General features: G+C 39.3%; 1 protein-coding gene across 11 annotated transcripts in view; it reads left to right on the top strand.

Moving 5' to 3' along the window:
- EYA1 (EYA transcriptional coactivator and phosphatase 1) overlaps positions 1 to 20,349 on the top strand; it is an 83,322-nt gene that overhangs the window by 37,601 nt on the left and 25,372 nt on the right. For 9 of the 11 annotated variants that reach the window (XM_058825027.1, XM_058825000.1, XM_058824982.1 and 6 more), the window contains 2 exons: positions 704 to 787; positions 6,765 to 6,854. In XM_058825027.1, coding sequence (XP_058681010.1) covers positions 704 to 787; positions 6,765 to 6,854 — 174 coding nt within the window. The remainder of the gene's footprint in view (positions 1 to 703; positions 788 to 6,764; positions 6,855 to 20,349) is intronic. The other 2 variants (XM_058825018.1, XM_058825008.1) reach the window with 1 other exon arrangement.

Here is a 20,349-nt window from a genome sequence, read left to right as displayed (position 1 = left end):
CACCAGGATTTTAAATGTTTGTATTTGAACATTTTATTTTTCATTAAGTTATCATTTTTTGTGTGGTCAGAGGACAAATTTAAAACAAGTATTTTCCATTGTCTCTAAGCAAAATAATTATTTACTAATGCCATAAGTTTTATGCATACATCCTCCAAGCTCATAGTTTTTGTTCTTCAGATGCCTAAAATGCATTAAAATTAACATAAGTTAAGGGAAACAAAGTGCTTAGCAGCAGTCTGCTTTGTTTTGGTTTTAGAGGTAATTTTCAAGGGCACTTACATGAATTTTTGTAAGACTTTTGTTTTGTAAGACTTGCAGAAATACAGAATTCTAACCCCAAAGATTTAATTTTCAGATGCTTCTCTTTGTTTATTTGAGTTTCTATCTCACATCAAGCTTCAAAAATTACATTGTACAGTTTCATTTTCTGTGTATATTTGACTATACTATAATTCTATTCTAATAGAAGTATTTGATATAATGGAAATTATAGTAAAAAGCTAACAGATTATATTACCCTACCCTGGAAAAAAAACCTACTTGTTAGTTTTGAAAATAAATGGCAGGGAAGCTATGGTTTTAATATGCAACCATATCAGTACAATTTTCCCATTTTTGTGCTTACTGATTCAAATTTTAACTTTCCATTTCAAGTATTAGCTTCACAAAGGAACACATTGATTTGATTCTCTTTTTACAGAGAGTATTCATTTGGGATTTGGATGAGACAATCATCATTTTCCATTCCTTGCTTACAGGGTCCTATGCTAACAGATATGGAAGGGTAAGTGTCAAGAAACTGATGGAACTGTTCAGTAATATTTGCTGGTTTATGGTTGATGCACAAGGAATACCAGAACATTAGTTGATTTATAGAGGCAAACTGGTACTGGCCTTACAAGACAAAAAAAAATATCAAGCTGTTTCACATGTCTAGGCTTTGCAGTTGCTCAGCTCTTGTGTTCAGTACATATTTAGATAATGTTGGGTTACTTGATACTTGTGATACTCAAACTTAATACTTTGACCACTTGAGGTTTGGTTTGTAGATACAGGTTGTCTGAAACCTTTTGACATCATCAAAATCTGCGAAGATCTGCATCCCCTCAGAGAGTTCCAGGAATGATTGCTATGATGGATTGGCTGTGCTCTGTATTGAGAGGGAAAGAGGAAGAATGCTTTTGAACATGGCCAGATTAATCTAAAATTTTTTACCTTTGATTTTTTTTTAAATCTAAATATTGACTGATGTTTTCAAAAGTCTGCTTATGAGTCAAATCTTTATATTATGCACAGTCTATAAATCATAACTGGACTGATGAATATGTCTGCAGACAGCAGATTTCCTTGTAATTCTCAGAAGAACAACATGATTTTTGGTGAATAAGAACAGTTTATGGAAGGAATGTCCTTATGAGATCAGAGTTCTTTTTGTCAGGACTGTATTTGAAAGTTAACAGCTTGTGCTAAAATCTGTTATAGCCTTTTATGATCACCTCCTGTGAGTTAAAACTGCAATGTGATTTTTTGTTAACCTCAAAAATTTCTATGTGTAAAGAACAGCTACATAGCTTTGTCTGGCTTTGTGTAATGCCTATGTCTTCTTGTAAAGCTTCTATTTAGTGCTAAAAGGTTTTACCCTGCACCCAGATGAGTGAAGGGCAAAGCTACCTCCAGTTCAGTCTGTGCCTGGGTCAGGTTTTGAGTTTCTCTCAATAGCTTTTTGCACTAGAAAAGTCTAAAGCAATACTACTTTGCAACCTTTCTTGCTTGTTCAGGTAAGGTTTGTTTGCAGAAGTGTTTACTGTAATAACAGTGTACCTGTTTAAAGAATATAATTAGGTTTTTTTCATTATATGTCAGAAAAGCAAGTTAATTCAGCAGCCTTGGTTTCCTAGGTGTTGTTAGTTTATATTTAGTTAATTCAGCAACCTTGGTTTCCTAGGTGTTGTTAGTTTATATTTAGGTAGTAAAAAGAAACTAGAACTTAAATGTTTCAACAATTATTGTATGGATATGTATGGACAAAAGCACTTACCGAAGGGTATTAAATATTTACCAAAAGTTGTTTTCCATTTTTCAAACTAAAACCAGCTTTTGTGTGGTATCCCAAAATTTATGACAATTTAGTTCAGAATGAGGAGAACAAATCCCAATGCTTACAAAAAAGCTCAGTGACAACAGAATCTCACCATTGGCTTTTGGCCAGCAGAGTAGCGCTGGGAAAGCCTAATTAATTAGTCACTGCCATAGAAGTACTAATGTGAGCATATTTTTTCCATTTGTTACTAGTTCCCTGTAGTGGATTCATTAATTAGAACCTGAACATAAACACTTTATTGCTGGATGGTTGAAGTTGAGGAAAGTGGCTGGGATTCAATTGCAAAGAGATATAAATATGTGTACTGCAAGGAGGCAGCTGACTCCTGGGTGCAGCTCAATCTCTGTTGGCACTGTTTACATAAGATGCAGCTTTTGCCCAGCTGGCTCTGGTTTCATGCGATCTGGCACAATATTCCTCCACTGCTAAATGACAGCCAACTGTTGATGGTGAGAGCAATCATGGCATTGCTGCTTAATCTTTGGATAAATACGAAATCTTTTTGGTGGGGGGCAGCAACATGCCTGTCCGTGGCTCCCAGATGATGCCATGAAACTGCCATTCTGGTTTTGTTTTCTTAAGGTTTCATTCAAATCAGAGTTTTTCTTGGGCTACTGACAGCTTCAGACAACAGTTAGCAATTTCCAGGGATGTTAGAGAGACAGTGTCAAATGTTCAAGGCAAACATGCTAAAACATGAGAATTTTAGGGTTTATTTGTGGCAGGAGGAGGTGCATGTTTTTAAAAGAGGGTTTGCCTCTGGTTAATGACCTTTAAAACCAGAAATCTGGACCATTAGTTAATCTGAAAAAAATGAAAGTTGAGGGGAATTATTGTTCTTTTCACCTGTATTCTTGTTGATGAGCAACCCAACATCATGTTCTCTTATAAATCTCTGCTATGGTGAGGGCTAGAAATGCCTTTTTAAAAAATTAAATCTAGAGTGATCACATAATCATTAAAATACAAAAGCTGGATCTTCAAACAAACAAAAATGTCCTAATTAAATAATAGGGGATTTGGCAACTTGGCATTCAGCTCTTTTCATAATGCCTGAGCGAGTTTCATGGTGAATGACTATGAATGATGTTTGGCCTTGCTGCTGAAGGGATTGATTTTCTTTGCCTAATTCTCTCCCTCATTCTTCCTAACTTCTTCCTTGTACCACTTTTTTCTGTATCTCCTTACTTTTGCATCTGTTTTTATCACCTGCTCTCCTTTAGCTGCTATTGTGCTCTATTTTCCTCTTACTTTTTTCCTTCAGTTTTGTTGTAACATAATAACACCTTTATTTTTCAGTTTACACATTCATGGCAAAAATTATTCCATAAAACATTAATTTTTATTTAAGGATAATTTGAATTTAGTGAATTTAATGGAAATGTATGAAACTCAAAGAATATGCCCTTCCAGAAGATTAGACAAAAAAACCCAAAACATTTTCATTTGCTTTTGAATTTTTTTAACTATGTACAGAGAGAGATGTATTGATCAAATATAAAGTTACCAGTTAGTTTAATTGACATTAGGGCTGATTAAGTTTTGGCATTTGGAAAAAGTTGGAGCCTTTTAAGAGCAGGTGAAAATATATCTCAGCATTGGCACAGAATACTATGGTCTTTACATACATTTCCATCCCCAGTGAAAGCAGTTATATGCAGAGATTTTAAAGGAATTTTCCTTTAAATTATAATCTATTTTATTGTGGTTTAATATACGTTAGAGATAGAGAAAAACAAAGCCTGGTTTCACTTAACCCTTCATTTGTGACCTGTAGGCTTAAGTGGAAAATAAGCCTGGTACCCAAAGTGAACTTTCCTGTTTTTCAGCTTCTTGTTTCTCCACAAAACAAAGAAATCAAGTAGCTAGAATTTAGAAATGACATACAGGCAATGTTTTGGCTCCAGTGCCAGTATTCAAAACAAAAGGCCTACTTAAGCAGTTTGACATTGGTATTTCTTTTCTTTAGTCAAACTGTACCTCCCTCAGAGATTTGTACCTGATTTTGACCATACCTGAAAAGACACTGACTGAACCTGCAAATCCCAGGCAACAAGAAGAGATTGTTAGCTTTCCTACTCATTGTGAGACACCTCACAATAATTAGTTAGCAATTAGTGGCTTAAAAGTGCAAAAGAAGGTTGGGTATGGGATTATTTTTTTTTTTAATCTTGTTCTAGCCTTATCTTTTTTTTAAAGTTTACTGCCCCCGCTGTAATGTCTGGTGGCAGAGTTTGATATACCATAATGCTTTTAACCAAGGTTCTTGTGCTTTTCATTGGATTAGTTGCAAGTTTGTGACTACACAGTTATTTAAAATGTTAATGCAGATAAGGTTTTTGCTTCTGTTAAATATGTAGCTACCGAGAGCCAGAGTTTAACATAGTTTTTGTGTTAAGTAGAACTTCCTATATAAAAATATTGTATTTAAACTAGGAGTTAAACTTTTTTGAAAAGCAATCCATTTAGTTTGGATTTATTTAAATTGACACTTTCAGTAGGTGCCAATGAGTTTCTTACATTTTTTCTGCCTAATTAAATTAACCTAATAAATGACATTATTTTAGTATTACTTTGGAGGAAACCATTCTGTTTTATTTCTGCCATGTAAAAATACCTTGGAGTAAAATGGGTAGGAAGCTTTTTACAGACAAAATCCTCTTCTTACAGACTCAGAAATGTGATAAAAATGTTCAATAATAATAAAAGCAAGTCATGTGCACTGAAATGTAAAATATATATTTGCAGCCATTAGTCTGGCTGCAAAATTAGTCAAATGAGTTCATAACCAGTATCTTGCTCTGTTCCCCATTTATTCTGCTTTTCAAAATGATGTTGCTGTTTAGGGATGGAAGTCAGAAGGGAATTATTTCTACCTTGTTGCATTAGTAGTTGATACTCAAGATCAGCTAGTGGTCTTCATTTGCATATTAGACTTTTAGCCCATTTGATTCCTTTAATAACTACAGCAGAGGCTCCTGAGAGGTGTCTTCTGTTACTGCTCAGGCACAACAAAAATCTTTGTCTGTTTAAAAAAAAAGAAGCCCGATGAGCTGTGTAGGATGATGAGCTGCTAACTGGGCACGAAGATAAGCAGAAATGTCACGGGGAGAAGAAGCCTCAGGCCCAGCTAGAGAGAAAATACCACCTGCTTTCCACCTCACCTACAAAAGTAAAGCAGAAGGAAAGCATAGGTCTACAAATAGAGCAATATTAAAACAGAGAGACAGAATACTTTTGCTCATATTTCAAAGTGTTTCCATTTGAACTAAGAAGCCAAATTTTTTTTTTTTTTTGGCTGCGCCAGTTTAAATAAAAGACTTATTTTTAAGGGCAAAGTTCATCAAAATAGCATGATGCAATTTTTTTCCCCAGTTATAAGGGTTATTTTTTTAATTTATTTTAAAAAACTTGCTCGTAATGGATGTGAGTTCAAGAATAGATGTTTTGTCTGCTCAGTGTTGCTCTGCTTTGAAATTTTAAAAATTCTTTCTCTGGATAGCAGTTCTTGGGTTTTGGCATTTCCAGAAGGCAAACAGGCTCCCAATCACCATTCTTTTCCAGCTCTTCACTAGTGACGCATTTTGCCTTTTTAACCAGTAGTTATAGAAAAATGTTTGAAAGTTCAGAGATCATGTTGAAGCATCTATTAATTTGATTTAGAGGTGGAAAAAGAAACTAAGGACTGCATCTCTTGCTTTTTAACTGTGACTTGTCATCAAGTTTAGAATATTAGCTTATTTTAAGTAAAATATGGGTTGTCACTTCTTCAGTTCTATTTAAAATATAATTCCTAACAAACTAACATTATTAATAGAGGCTGTTATGGGATAATATAACATGTTCTTTCAAAGTCCTGCTCCTGTGCTCTTGGATAGACTTGGCATTATAAATGAGAAACGCTATATCAAACGTATGCATTAGGCTCTCTTTTCGATTTTTCAGATTAAAAATATATAAAACACCAAAAAAATCAAAACAAGACAAACATCTGTAATGCATTTGGTAACCACAATGCTGAACATGCTTTTTGAGTTTATTAGCTCAGTAAGGAGTAAGTTGTTACGGTAATTTCTGTAGAGAAGTTAAAGTGTGTTATGTATTAATAACAAACAATAGTTTTGTTCACTCTGCATGGGTGGGCCAAACTGGAAACATAATTAAAGCTTTTTTGACAATCAAGGAGTGGTTTTAAATAGAATTACCATTTGAAAATAAAACATCAATAGTTCTTTGCTTTAAAGTCACTAGGTATTCCCAGGGCTGAACCCTGTCATTTGTGACCAGTTTATTTTGAGTAACAATAGTATTATCATACCCCTGCTTGATCATAAAACTTGTGAGCGGTTGTAGAATCTGGAGAAGTTTTAGCTGAAATGGATTTGCACAGAGATCAAAGAGCCAGTGGCAGGGATGCATGAGGAGAACCACAGAAGTCCCACTGCAAAATCAAGGAGTCAGTTGAGTTTAAGGCATATTTTTGAGTGTTGCTGGGAAGTGCTGTAGTACAGGGTAAGAGAGTTACTGAACTGAAACTGACAAAGCAGATGTTGCATTTGATATAAGTATTATGTTATGAAAAGCTGTTCCTCCAGTTTGTATTTGGGTATATGTGTTAGGCACAGTATTGATGGTGTACTTGCTTAATTTCTTCTTTAAGGATCCTCCCACTTCTGTGTCCCTTGGACTGCGAATGGAAGAGATGATTTTCAATTTGGCAGACACACATCTATTCTTTAACGATTTAGAAGTAAGTGTTCATTCTTTTAAAAAACACAGAGATGATCTAATATTTAATATTTGTCTGGTTTTATGTGTTGTTAGATGCTTTGACAATTATTTGCAGAGTTTCAATACCCAAATGCTTAGAAAATAGGTATATCATTTAGTCATTAGGATATATAATATCTACACTAAATGTCTGAACTGGCCTTCAAAGGTTACTGCAGCTTAAATGGTAGAATTTTGTCCTCACAGGTTTTAGCACTTATGATGACAGTAGACAAGTTTCAGAAGTGGATACACCAAAGGAGCCTATAAACACACAGAATTCAATAGTCTGCACAGGCCATTAAATATTAAACTCCAGCTTCTGTAAGCAGTTGATGGCTGGGTGCAGATTTCTTGCTTACATCCCACGGTGGGCAAGTGTTACCTTAGCCCCAAGGGACATGATAAATGTTGCACGGGCTGTCTGTGGGCTGCTCCTGGGGCTGCTGTGCCTGCAGCAGGCACGGGGTGTTCTGTGCCGGGGTCCCTCTGCCTGCAGCGAGGAGCTGTGGGTGCCTTGCCAAGGGATTTTTTAGCCTGCACAGCCTATGGTTTGGCAATGCTTGGGAGATCCTTCCAAAGCTCTCCAAACTGCTGAAAGAGACTGTCACTCTAATGCCTGGCTGTTTCATCTTAAAAGGGAAAAAAGCAATTTCTGATCACATTTTAATCACAGAAAAACATGAAAACAGTCAGACTTCTTTCCCATCATAGTGAAGACAGCTGTTTATTTAAAATCCAGCTGTTAAGCAAGCTTGTGGTGGGACTGCCAACACACATTAATCATCAAGTTGTTGTTTTGCTAGATTTTAGAATAGTGTGTTATTCCAGACAGCAAAAGAATCTAAAAGATTCAAATGCAACTTTTGCTGATCAAAGTTAATTGGCAGCAATTGGCCTTTAAATATTTCCTGATGTTTCCCTTTTCAAAATCAAGCAAAATACACCTTATTCAATAGATGAGCCAAAATAATTTGAAAAATGCCAGTGTGTGATAGACCTCAAATGTGGTTTTATCCAACATCTGTCCTATATTTTGATTTCTTTTCATCTAAAAAGAAACCACTCACAGATGATTTGGCATCTTAGAATGTAATGAAATTATTGAACATGCTTTTTTTTCTTCCATTCCTTAGAATATTTATTTTTTATACTTACAGTAAAATAGCTGGTTTCTTGAAATTTTAAAGTAGCATTTTCTTCCATTAAGGTGGTATTTAAAGATATTATAGTTTTGGATATAAGAAGCACCAATGAGTTGCATGTATAAGACTTATTTTTCAGATTTATCTAAAAATATAACAATGCTAGTTATTTTTCAACTCTGTTTCTGATTATATTTCATTTTAACCAGAGCAGAATGAAAAAGTACTACTCTTTTTGTATTTAAGTATATTTAACAAAGTTCAGTGTGTTTTCATTTGCCATGCAGAGTCAGATATGTAGCTATTTCATACAGGATTGTCAGCCTCACCGACTTAATGAAAGTTAATCATCCACATCTTAGGGGTGGGAGATTATCTTCTGCTAATAGACACGTTGCAGCCTTAACAATGGAGCACGGTAGTTCATTCACTCAAGAACTTTGAAGCTGTGTATGAGAAAACAGCTGCTGGTTCATGGAGGCAGAGGAGCTCATGCTAAGCCTGATTCTTTGCATTTCCACCATAACCCCAGTTTATGTTGTATGTCCAAACTGAAGTGCAATAGTTGGTGTCTATACCCTGGCCTGCCTTCCTCACACATAGAGGCACCCAGGAGTGAGCAGCTGTGTGCTTGTCCTTGTACACCAGCCCTAATCCTTATGGCTGGGGAGCAGGAGCTCCAGTCTGAGGGATCATGCCTTGTCCTAGGGGTGAAGAGCACTTTCAGTGTGCATGGACAAGCCTTCAGAGCACACAGTGGAAGGGTGTAAGGGAGCCTGTACTTTGTGGGAAGCTGCATGTAAGGACTAGGCCTCATCACAGACTGGGGCTTTCAGTTCACCAGCAGTGAGACAGTTTTTTGAACATGTCACAGAAATGTCGTGTTCTTGAAGGAGTATGTCCTCCTGGAGCCACAGTTGTCATTCTTGTGAGCATCACCATTTAGCTAGCAGGGTCTGCCGTTTTCCCAAGGGCTGTGACCTCAGGGCAGATTCCTCACATCCATCTCAGAAACTCAAAAGTCCTTGCTTGGTGGTTTGGAGTTCAGGCTGCTCACAGCCTGACAGGCTTCCAGCAAAACTGTGGACAATTTGGTTTGGATATGCCTCAGGCCTAAAGCATCTATTCTCACTGATGAAGAACTGAGTCTGAAAGATCTAGCTCAGGTCTAAGCTTTGCAGATCATCAGCACAAGTATCTGGGCTGTTGGGATTGAAAACATTTGTAGGCACATTGCCTGTGAGCTGCAGAGCCTGGGTATCCATGCCCAGCAGTCGTATGAAGAACAGCAAAGCGGGATTTGGAACATATCTAGCCCACAGAGTAGATGTGTGTTTGAGCCTAGGCTTAATTCAAAGTGGGAAAGTGAAAGCTGATGCCCTCTGTCTCACCCAGGCTCAGAGGGAACCCTTCTTGGCACATACAGAGGCAGCTTTTAAAGGCAGGCAATCATCTGTCATAGCTTTGGCCTATGATGCACATTTTTCCAGATACCACAAGTTAATGTTTTTAAATAAAAAATCTTTCATCCAACATTCCAGAAAACTCTATAATCAGAATAGCTCTCTTGTTATCCAAGTGAAAATACTTTTTCATCTTATAAAATGCTGAAGTCTGATTGAACATTTTGAATGCAAAGGGCAGAGTTGCAGCAGTGATCTCTGAAGCACAGTTTGATTTATGTATGACCTAACTGGCTTTTCAAAGTTCAGCCTAGAGATTTAGTAATGTTACTAGGTTAAATTCTACAGTGGTCAGTTTTTAGTCTGTGTAAAGTGCCATTGTGTATCAGTTGAATTTAGTAGGGGATACAGCCAGGTAAATGAATCATTTATTTTTATGTATGTTGTTCTTTATGTAGTAATAATAATAGTAATACTTGTAATTGAAAATTTCAAACTCATTGAAAAAATTCAGTCAGATCTCACTATCTAGCTTTGAAGTCAGTATTCTGTTTCTGGATGGGTGAACTGCAGTTAGATTTGCACCCTTGCACTAGTTCTTATTTTATTGCTTTGAAAAAAATAAAATAAATTGCTTATTTCTTTCACTTTCCACAGATTTATTTGGAGTAATTAATTCCAAAGTGATGTAATAGCAAACAATTTCTGATCTTTAGGAATATTTCTTAAAACAGCATGTTAAAGGGATATGACAAGATTTTTAACATACTGAAAGGAAAAATATTAATGTTTACTTATGTATCATTCGATCTAAGTACCATAATAAACAGTATTTTCATGCATTAGAAGTAATTTCATAATAAAATTAGAGAAGTGTACTAGGCTAAACAGTGGAAGATAGTGCAGTGTTCTAAAAATTTTGATTCCAAAATCTGCATTTGGGTTTCTGAACAAGAGCTTTTAGTTTTCAGTATTGAAGTTTTTTATGTAAATGTCTCATACTCTCTGTTTTATAGTTGAATTTTAATTGTGTGCAAGAGAGAATAACTACATTAGTGTAGTGCCCTCAAGAGAACCACGGTTATCTCATCTGAAAATAAAAAGGTTTGATTTTGCATGCTGATTATGTTGTGATAGAGATAATAAGGTATAATATTTTAAAGGTCTATATGGAGCAATTACACATATTATGTATTTAAGGAGGTATGCTCCAGTGTTTTAGGGAAATGAGCAACTTGATGATAGGACTGAGATGTGACATCCACAGAGGTTATCAGCTCTGGTGCAGGTGTGTTCTACAGCAGAGCAGGGGAGAGTGGCTCACAGGGAATGTGAGCTCCTTCCTCAGCCAGGGAAGGCCCAGAGGGGCACAGAGACCCACCAGGAGCTGGCTGCTCTTATGAGAGTGGCATGTGCGAGGCCAGGAGGAATGGTGGCCAACCCCTCTTCCCAAAGTAGGCAGCCCTAGCGAGCACTGTGGCCAGGAGCTCGTGGCCAGGGCAGGCAGACAGGTCATGGTGTAGCAGTTTGCTCAGCAGGGTGTGCAGGGAAGGTGACAGCACAGAGGTGGGACATCCACTGGCCAAGCGCAGGCACGTGAAGTCCACCAGCAGCCAAGCTCCATTCTGTAGCCATCTGCACAGGTCAGGGGCACTCATCCCACCTGACTCCCAGGGCAGAATGGTGGGCACTCATCTGAGGGAAAGGCTGCAGCTCTGATGGGGGATCTGCACCATCTGTCCTGACAGTGGCCAATGCCTCCCTGCAGGCAGGGCTGCTGAAGGACAAGACTGCAGTGCAGAACTCAGACTGCAGAAAGTGAATAGAGGCTTCTCCTGAGGCAGGGACAGGACAGCAGACCTGCCTGCCAAAGGTGTGCCAGGTGGAGGAGCTCCTGTGGCAGGTGGCTGAGCTGCAGGAGGCAGCAGGAAGACTGCACAGCATCGGGGTGGCTGAGAAGGAGTTGTATAGCTGGTTCAGTGGAGTTGCATAGCTGCTTCCAAGTGCAGTCTGCAGCAGACCCACAGCCCATGACCAAAGAGCCAAAACCTGCCCCACTGGCACAAACAGAAGGGAGGGGGAGCAATAACATTGCAGAATGTAAGCAAGAACCTGCAGGAGGAAGATACCTCCCCAAAACCTGAGGTGCCCCTGCAGAACTGCTTCACTGGTGTGCAGATTGAAAAGAAGAGATACATCACACAGGAGAGATGCTGGAGCTGAGTAAGGAGCCTGACCCCATAACCCCCCCGTGTAACAATGACAGCAACTAAGAGAAGGAGAGAGGTGATAGTAGTAGGTAACTCACTTCTGAGAGTCTTATTTGCCAGCATCAGTGCTCTCTAGAGAGGTGTGATGTTTGCCAGAGCCTTGTATTAGGGGTATGTCCCTTGGGGTGTGCCCCCAAGACAGGATGTCACCAATAGACTACCAAGCCTCATGCAGTCCTCTGACTTCTGTCATCGGCTGCTGTTATTTCACCTGGGCACCAGTGATACCGTCTGAGGAAACAAAAACAGTCAAGATGGATTATAGTGCCCTGCTCCCTGTGCAGAGCAGCAGTAAGAGATTCTGGAGTGTGGGCAGTTCTTTCATCAATCCTCCCAGCCATAAAAAAGGAGTTTGAAAGGGCCAGTCAAATCTGGCAAATTGACAAATGGTTGCAGAACTCGTACCGCAGACATTCAGGTATTTTAGAGCATGGGACTTGCTTGAGAAACCTGGTCTGGTGGGGCTGATTGGCTCCATCTGTCCGAGAAGAGCATCTTCAGTCATAGGCTTGAGGAAGAGCCTTAAGCCCTCTTTAAACTGGAGAAGAGGAACCTCAATCCATCCCACTCTTACCTGTCTGATACCTGTGGCAGCCATAGGTGTCCAGAGTCTGGAGTGGGATCACAGGTCAGCAGAAGAGCACCTGAAGAACAGCACAAAGGAATTCCAGTAAGTTGGCTTCATCAGAGGCCCATCTTGAATGTTTCTATGCAAACACACACAACATGGGGAGTAAACAAGAGTTGGAGGCACGTGCATGCCTGCAGGTCTATGGTCTTATTGGCATCACAGAGACTGGTGGGATGACTCTTGTGACTGGAGTGTTGGAATGAAAACATGCAAGATGTTTAGGAAGGACAGGCAGGGGAGACAAGAAGGGCCTGTAACCCTCTGTGTTAGTGGATGTCAATGCTGGAGTGCATGGAGCACTGCCTGGAGATAGATAAGGAGCTGACTGGGAGCTTGTGAGTCAGGATTACAGGGAGAGCAGGGAACAGGTGACATTAAGTGTGGTCTGCTACAGACCACCTAACCAGGAAGATTGAGTGGATGAGGCTCTCTATAGACAGGAGTAGCCTCACATTTGCAATTTGTGGTCCTCATGGTGAGCTTCAGCCACCCAAATATCTCTTGGAGGTACAACAAATTAGGCCATAAGCAATCCAGGAGGTTCTATAATGTGTTGAATGTGTTGGTGATGACTTCCTTCTGCAAGTGATGGAGGAGACAACAAGGAGAGATGCTATGCTGGACCTTGTTCTCACCAACAAGGAAGGACTGGTAGGGAATATGAAGCTCAAGGGTTGACTGCAGTGACCATGAAATGGTGGATTTTAAGATACTTGAGGCAGCAAGGAAGGTGCACAGGAAGCTCTCAACATTGCACTTTGGAAGAAAGACCTTGACCTTTTCAGCAATCTGCATCTGGACTGGGTAAATATGGAGCAGACTGGATTGAGAGCAGTCCTGGGTGGAAGGACTTGGAGGTGTTCAAGGACAAGAAGCTGAACATGACCTGGTAATGTGTGTTTGCAGCTCAGAAAGCCATTTGTGTCCTAGGCTGCATCAAAAGCATGACCAGCAGATGGAGGAGGTGATTGTTCCTCTCTGCTGTGCTCTCCTGAGGTCTCACCTGGAGTACTGTGTCCAGCTCTGGGGCCCCAACTAAAGAGGGGCATAGAGTGACTCCAGAGGAGGCCACAAAGGTGATGAGAGGATTGGAAGACCTCTCATATGAGGAAAGGCCAAGAGAGTTGGAGTTATTAAGCCTGGCGAAGAGAAGGCTCCAGGAAAACCTTATTGTGGCCTTTCAGTAGAGGGGAGAGCCAACGAGGGATTTTTACAATGTGTCATGTAGTGACAAGACAAGAGTTGATGGCTTTAAACTGAAAGAGGGTAGGTTTGGATTAGGTATTAGGTAGAATTTCTTCAGTGTGAGGTTGGTGAGACACTGGAACAGGTTGCAGCTTTGAGCAATCTGATCTAGTGGAAGGTGTCTCTGCCCATGGCAGTGGGCCTGGAACTGGATGATCTCTAAGGTCCCTTCCAACCAAAACCATTTTGTGATTCTATCTGCGTCTTTAAAGATTGTATATGTTTATACTGATAGTTTTAAAAGTTTACTCATTTTTTTGGCATATTGGGAACATATTATAGCAAGGTATGTTAAAGGTATCACTAGGTATTGGTGGTAGTGAATCATTAGGAACATCTTATTTGAAAAAGTTAGTTCAGTGCTTTGCAAACTTTGTTCTAAAGTCACACCATCTCATTAGATCTATTTCTTTAGAGGTATATACTGAAGCTGAATATGTCACTTATTAAATCTTGTCTAATCTTGCCTAACACTTTTTTTTTTGTTTGTTTGTGTTGAATTCTATTGAAGTAATGAAAAGCAAATTAATTTGCAGTTTTATTGCATGGTGTTTTTTTTTCTTTTAGGACTTTTATTTCTGTTTGTTCATTTCACGGGTTTTGGTGTAGGCATTTGTGGGAAGGTTCAAAATAAGATTCTAATGATACTATAAAAAACCAATTTTTCCCACCTTTGACACACATGGTGATGATTAGCCTTATTTTTTTTGCCATTTGTGAGGGATGTATAGTGCATACCCATGGGTTCACAATTCACTTCTGTTTGTGTGCAAAATGATGATATGTGTATGGCAGTAGTTTATAATGGATGGCAATATGGTATGAGTTTTCAGGCTACATTAGTTGATATATTTCTCTTAGTGATAAAAGATCAGGGAATAATATAAGGTACTACTGTCAAGCAGTAACTTTGGTATTTTGGGAAAAAAATTAGAATAGTCAATTATAATTTAAAAATGAAAGATGATGACCTTGATTAATTTCTTCTGAGATTGTTACTTAAAATCTACTTGATGTTCCACATCTAATATGTTTGTGATGAAAATTCACAGCACAATCGCTTCTGTACATCAAAAATAGCTGCATAACTGTTATGATATCAAGAATGGGGTGTTACTTCACTTTCATGAACCTTTAAGGCACCACAGAATATTCTGTCCATGCACAGAACATGCAACCTTTAAGGTCAGCATATGCTGTTCATGGACCCCTCTGGAAAGCTGGCTGCACCATCCACCCAGGACAGGCAGTGCCCCCACCCCAGCCTGGCCACCAGGCAGCATCTTCACTCCTCTGTCCTGTCCACCTGCCACCACCGAGGTCAGCCACCCCTCAGCCACCCAGGAGCAGGACAAGAGCAGCCCATTTCTCTGCCTCTTCACTCCATTCAATAAAGTTAGATTAATACAGAGACGTTTTACAGATCCTGCATTTTACACATATGGGAACATTTCCAGCTTTAATGAAGCATTGGGATGCTGTCTTCCACAGATGCATATTCTCACAGTTTAAAGCAGAGAACAAACAGCATTTATGTCCCTGCACTCTCATGCTCTCTGTTTGCTTTGTAAACCTCCTCCCTCCACCCACAGGGCAATAAATCCTTCCTGCAAGTCTGTAACTGCTAGCTTGAATGTACTCAGATCTAGAAGTTGGTAGGGAGAAATTAGCTATAAGATTTTTAAAATGAAAACTGCTTTTTGTGGATTGTTTCTTGTATAATTTGCTATGTGGAAGTTTTTCTCTTGATTGTGGCCCCCAGTCATTAGACTGTGAGTGTTTATCAACTCTACCTCTCCCTTCTATTCCTTTTCAAGCTCATGACTGTGTGTAGGACAGCTTTTTACTTGAAATGTGATGGAGATGTTTGACACCCAGCAGTATGCTGAGCCCTTCTGTTCCCTAAAGGAACATAAAGGACCTCTAAGCCCACATTGCAAGGCAGACTGCTGTGTCACTAAAGCAGATGGGGATACACTCTGCACTAACACCTGGAACTACAGGGATTTCCAAGATGGGAGATCATTGTTAGAGCTCAGGGAAAAGAAAGGGAACAACTAATACCCAGGACAACATCCATAAAGCCTGATCATGGAACAGAGCTCCTTGAACATTAGTTCCTTTCTGGCCTTTGCCTTCAATTCTTACAGGTGAAACCTGGCTGCCTCCCTGCTGCTGGAAGCAAATGTACCCTATAAATCACTTCTGGCACTTAAGGAGACCTTTTTTCATGACAGGGACATATATCCTCTTTTCATCAGCCTGAAAATTTCTCCTTTGTAGGTATCAGTAACACCACAGGAGACTAAGTGACTTTCCTCCCAGGTCCTTCAGTGACCGTGCACACAGCTATGTCCCCAGTGTACCACGCAGTGCCCTGTAGGAATGCCTTTGAAGCAATACAGCCATATGTTCTGGTTCTTTAATCTGAAGGAGAAAGGGAAATCATTTCCCCTCAGACCTGGGTCTGAGGCACTTTAATACGCCACAGACTCTGACTGGTAACTTTTAGCACAGTAGCACTCCAAAGGATGATTTGGGATTCTGGGCATTATGATAATTCTTGTTATTGAATTCATTACTGCATTCAGCAGGCTTTCCATATGCAGGTTATTGCACATCTCAAAGAACCATGACCACTGTAGGGTAAAAGGCTCTTCTTTCTGAAAGCATTTTAGCACATCTGGTCCTAGATTCAAATAATCTAACAAATGAAGTGCTTGGATGCAAGCCAGCTCTTAAGTGCACACTTTGAGCAAGCTCCGAAGCAAGCTGGGAGAGCAGGTTGGCCACTATTAGCAGTGTAGAAGTCCATCATTTATTCTTCCACACCTTGTAGAAATGTCATGGAGCCAGATTTGGACAGCCATGACAGGTGTGACATTGCCTAGGTTTATAGAGATCCACAATCCGTGATAGGAGCTGAGGGAGCTGCAGTCAGACCAAGGAAGTGCAGAAGGAGATTGTGAAACACCATTACCAGAGAGAAAAGCTTTCTCAATTTCTCCACAAAATAAAAATCAGATCAAGGTCATTTTGTGACTAAAGCTGTACTCCAAGCCCTGAACATTGACAGGACGAGCCTTTGCTGGCATTAGGTACTAATCACTTGTCTAGACCATATTTTACAAACATTTATGTAGGTGACACGACACGAGGTCTGTGTTTGTGGTTGCCAATACTTTGTAGTTCCTCATCAGTGTACCTTAGTCTTCTCATCATGGTGATGATAAGGATGATATCTACAGATACAAGGACCATAATTCTGTCATAAAGTACTCAAGAGAGAAAATCAGCAGTTGAGTCTGGTGATTATAGCAGTTGTTATTGTGTACAATTGTAGCTGGCTTTCTAACAAAGCTTCAGCTTGGTCTCTTTAACATATTAGTCCTCAGGAACATACTGGCAAAAATTCTCTCTCTACTGACACAATAAGGAAATATGTATTTTCAAATAAGGGAAAAGAAAAAAGTACAAAACGTTTGCAAATAGCCAAGAAAGCTTTCCAGTTTTCTGTTGTATTAAATTTCTATTTCTTTTCTATGTTGGGTTTTGTTTTGTTTTGTTTTGTTTTTGTTTGTTTGTTTTGTTTTATTTTTTAATGATTTTTGTAAGTTGTACTTGTTTCAGTTTGAGTTATTCATGTATTTCAGGTAAGGTCTGATTTTTAAAGCCACAGGTTAAAAAACACCCCAACATTTAAAGCAGAAGGGCATCAGTCATCACTAGTCATGGCAGTGTTTCAGGTGTGTGTACTTGGGAGCTAGTAGGAACTCCATGTAGTCAGCTGGTACCAGGGCTTCTGTTTGGGATACCTAGATTTTGCTGTAGCATAAATCAGCCAAAGACTAGGCAGGCATGCTTTGTGGAGAAATGCATGGACATGCAAATTGCCCAGTATAGTATAGAACATTTAATGGAATCTCAGAATGGTTTGATTTGGAAGGAGACTTTAACAATCATCTAGTCCTACCCACTGCCATGGTCAGGGACACCTTCTACTAGACCAGGTTGCTCAAACCCCCATCCAACTTTCAACAATCCACATCCACAACTTCTCTGGGCAGCTTGTTCAAGTTCCTCACCACTCTCACAGGAAGGAATTTCTTCCATGTACCTATCTGAATCTGTCCTCTTTCCTACCCCTTATTCCGTGTCCAGTGGTAAAAAGTCTGTCTCCATCTTTCTTCTAAATCCACTTTATGTGTTGAAAAGCCACAATTAGGTCATCCCAGAGCCTTCTCTTCTCCATGCTAAACAACCTCAGCTCTCTCAGCCTGACTCACAGCCTGCCTCTCTTTCCTGTGCTGAGCCCCTGAGCTGGAAGCAGTTCTTCATGTGGGATCTCACCAGGGCAGAGAAGGGGAAGGGGGAAAATCACCTCCCCCAACTAGACTTCAGGCCTCTTTTGGTGTAACCCTGTGTACTGTTGGCTTTCTGGGGTGCAGGTTACATCCAGGGGATTTTATCCACTGGAATCCCTAAGTCTTGACAGGGCTACTCTCTCTCAGTTCACCACCCAGCCTGTGCTGATATGGGTGATTGTCCCAGTCCAACTGCAATACCTTGCACTTTATTGCCTTTCATGAATTCATATTAGCTCACTTCTCAGGCCTGTCAATGTCCCTCTGGATGGCATCCCACTTGTCAGTGGAATATATGCTAGTCCAAAAAGGTTTGGGGTAGGCAGCATGGTAACTTTTAATGGTATGAGACCCATCTCCAAGATGGTACACTAAGAGTAATTTCTATCAAAATGTCAAAACATGTTTTGTCTATGTATTTTCCCAAATTAGATATTTAAAGGTGCTCCTTCCAGTGACAGAACTAACATTCTTGTCCCTTTCCCAGGAAAAAAAAATATGCTGGCATGCTTTCCAGGTAGCAATTGTACCTCCCCATTACAGCTAGGTTCTGCAGAGTCTGAAATATCAGATTTAGGATCAGCTAGGTCAGGAGACAGTGTGTTGAAGGACAGTGGTAAGGCACCTGGAACCCGTTCCAATACCTGTGTCAAAGCTGTGTACAGGCAAGGTCTGACACTGGAATCCCAGATCCACCCCACACATGCCAGCTTGAATTGCAGCAGAAAGCTCTGAAGTGCTGGGCTGCAGAGGCAGGCTCTGAAAGGCAACGTGCAGATTGCTGTGTAGTGAAGGACATGAGGCAGCACTTTGAAAATTCTCTTACAGCCAGTAAGGAAACAATAAAGTTGTTTGAAAAAGCCTAAGACTTGATGGAAAAGAAGAGATGCAAAACTGACCGCAAGAAATGTAACAGATTGAGAACTTTGCAACCATTAGCAGGTTTCAAAACTGTCTTATGTTATATTGCTGACACATAAAAATGCCCTAATGAATTTTTATTTTTGAGAGGTTGCAAAGTTGCTGATATGTGCCACAGAGGTTTTCTACAATGCAAATTGTTCCCTAAGCACAGATACAATACACTCCTTGATGGTTCATCATTTTAGATCCAAACTAGGTAATAATGGCCCCCTTAGTGCCAGAATTGTTACTTCAGATTTGAATAAGTTCATTTTATTAATTGAATTATCTGAAGCAGTAGAGCAGTAATGTCAAATAAATTAATAAATCATTGATGCTAACAGTAAAAGCAGTTAATGTGCTAATTATGGTATGGCTTTCCTTTTATTCTTGTGAAGAGAGGCTTCACTTTGGCTTTTAATACTTCATGGAACTGATGTGAATTTTTTAACATTTTATTTAAATATTATGAATTTGATAACACTGAACAAAATCCTATCTACTATTATAGGTGTCAAGACTTGTTCATAACACTAAGTATTCCACTATTTGTTTGCAATCATAAAAGTTTTATAAATTAAAATATAATATTGTTCATTCCTGAACAGTAGATTTGGTGTTTTGTCTCTGATTAAGCTGACAGATGTGTAAAATCTCATATAGCCAGTGAAGTCCCTGGTGCAGCTGCAAGTGCTAAAGAGTGCAAGTTATTCCAGCTAAGATCAACATTAATTTACACTCAAATATATTTCCCAGCCTGCCCTTTCTATTCACATAATGCAGTTATTTTGAGCTGATTCCACTACTTTGTGGAAAACTATATTTTTTATTGGACTCTTCCAATACAAAAACCCAGAAGGCAAACTGAAGAGAGCATAATAGTCAACCTTTAGAAAAAATATTTCCTGATTGATGTAGGAACCATTTTTAAATCTCATATTTGAATTATTCAGGTTGATTTTTTTGAGTGGTTTTGAGTGAATTAATCTCTGAAAATTACATAATGTAATTATTTTAGGAAAGCTGGGTGAAACTAAGTGTCCTCCTTACATCCTTTGCAGGATGAGAGTACATTAGCCAATCCTCACATAAGTACAAAGATTTGAAACCACAGCTTAAGCATCTTAGCAATATGCATGGTAGATTGTTTCTATCAGTCTTGTCAGCCTAGGTTTAAATTTGGCATGGATTTACAGAGTTGTTTACAAGTTGTTTTATATCATGAAAGCCATTTGTGCTGGTGTGGTTATGTGTGAGTGCTATGGCTGAAGTTTAAATGTTAAGAAAATATGCATACATATGAATTTTAAACATATCTGTGCTGAGGTTTTAGGTTTGTTTGTTTGTTTGTTTGTTTGTTTTGGGTTTTTGGTAGCAATTATATTAAAATGTTTCCACAGGGAAAAAAATTAAGACTTTTCTTTCATTCATTTTCCTTTAAAAGCACGCAAAGAGTGCTTGAAGTTGGTTCCCAAAATGTTTGAGTTTCACAGTCTCAGGAGATTTCTACTGTT

Source organism: Ammospiza caudacuta, chromosome 1 (genome assembly GCF_027887145.1).
Source record: "Ammospiza caudacuta isolate bAmmCau1 chromosome 1, bAmmCau1.pri, whole genome shotgun sequence".
Taxonomy (NCBI): Eukaryota; Metazoa; Chordata; class Aves; order Passeriformes; family Passerellidae; genus Ammospiza; species Ammospiza caudacuta.
The sequence above is the reverse complement of the archived record's forward strand: the minus strand, read 5'-3'. Positions and strand labels throughout refer to the sequence as shown.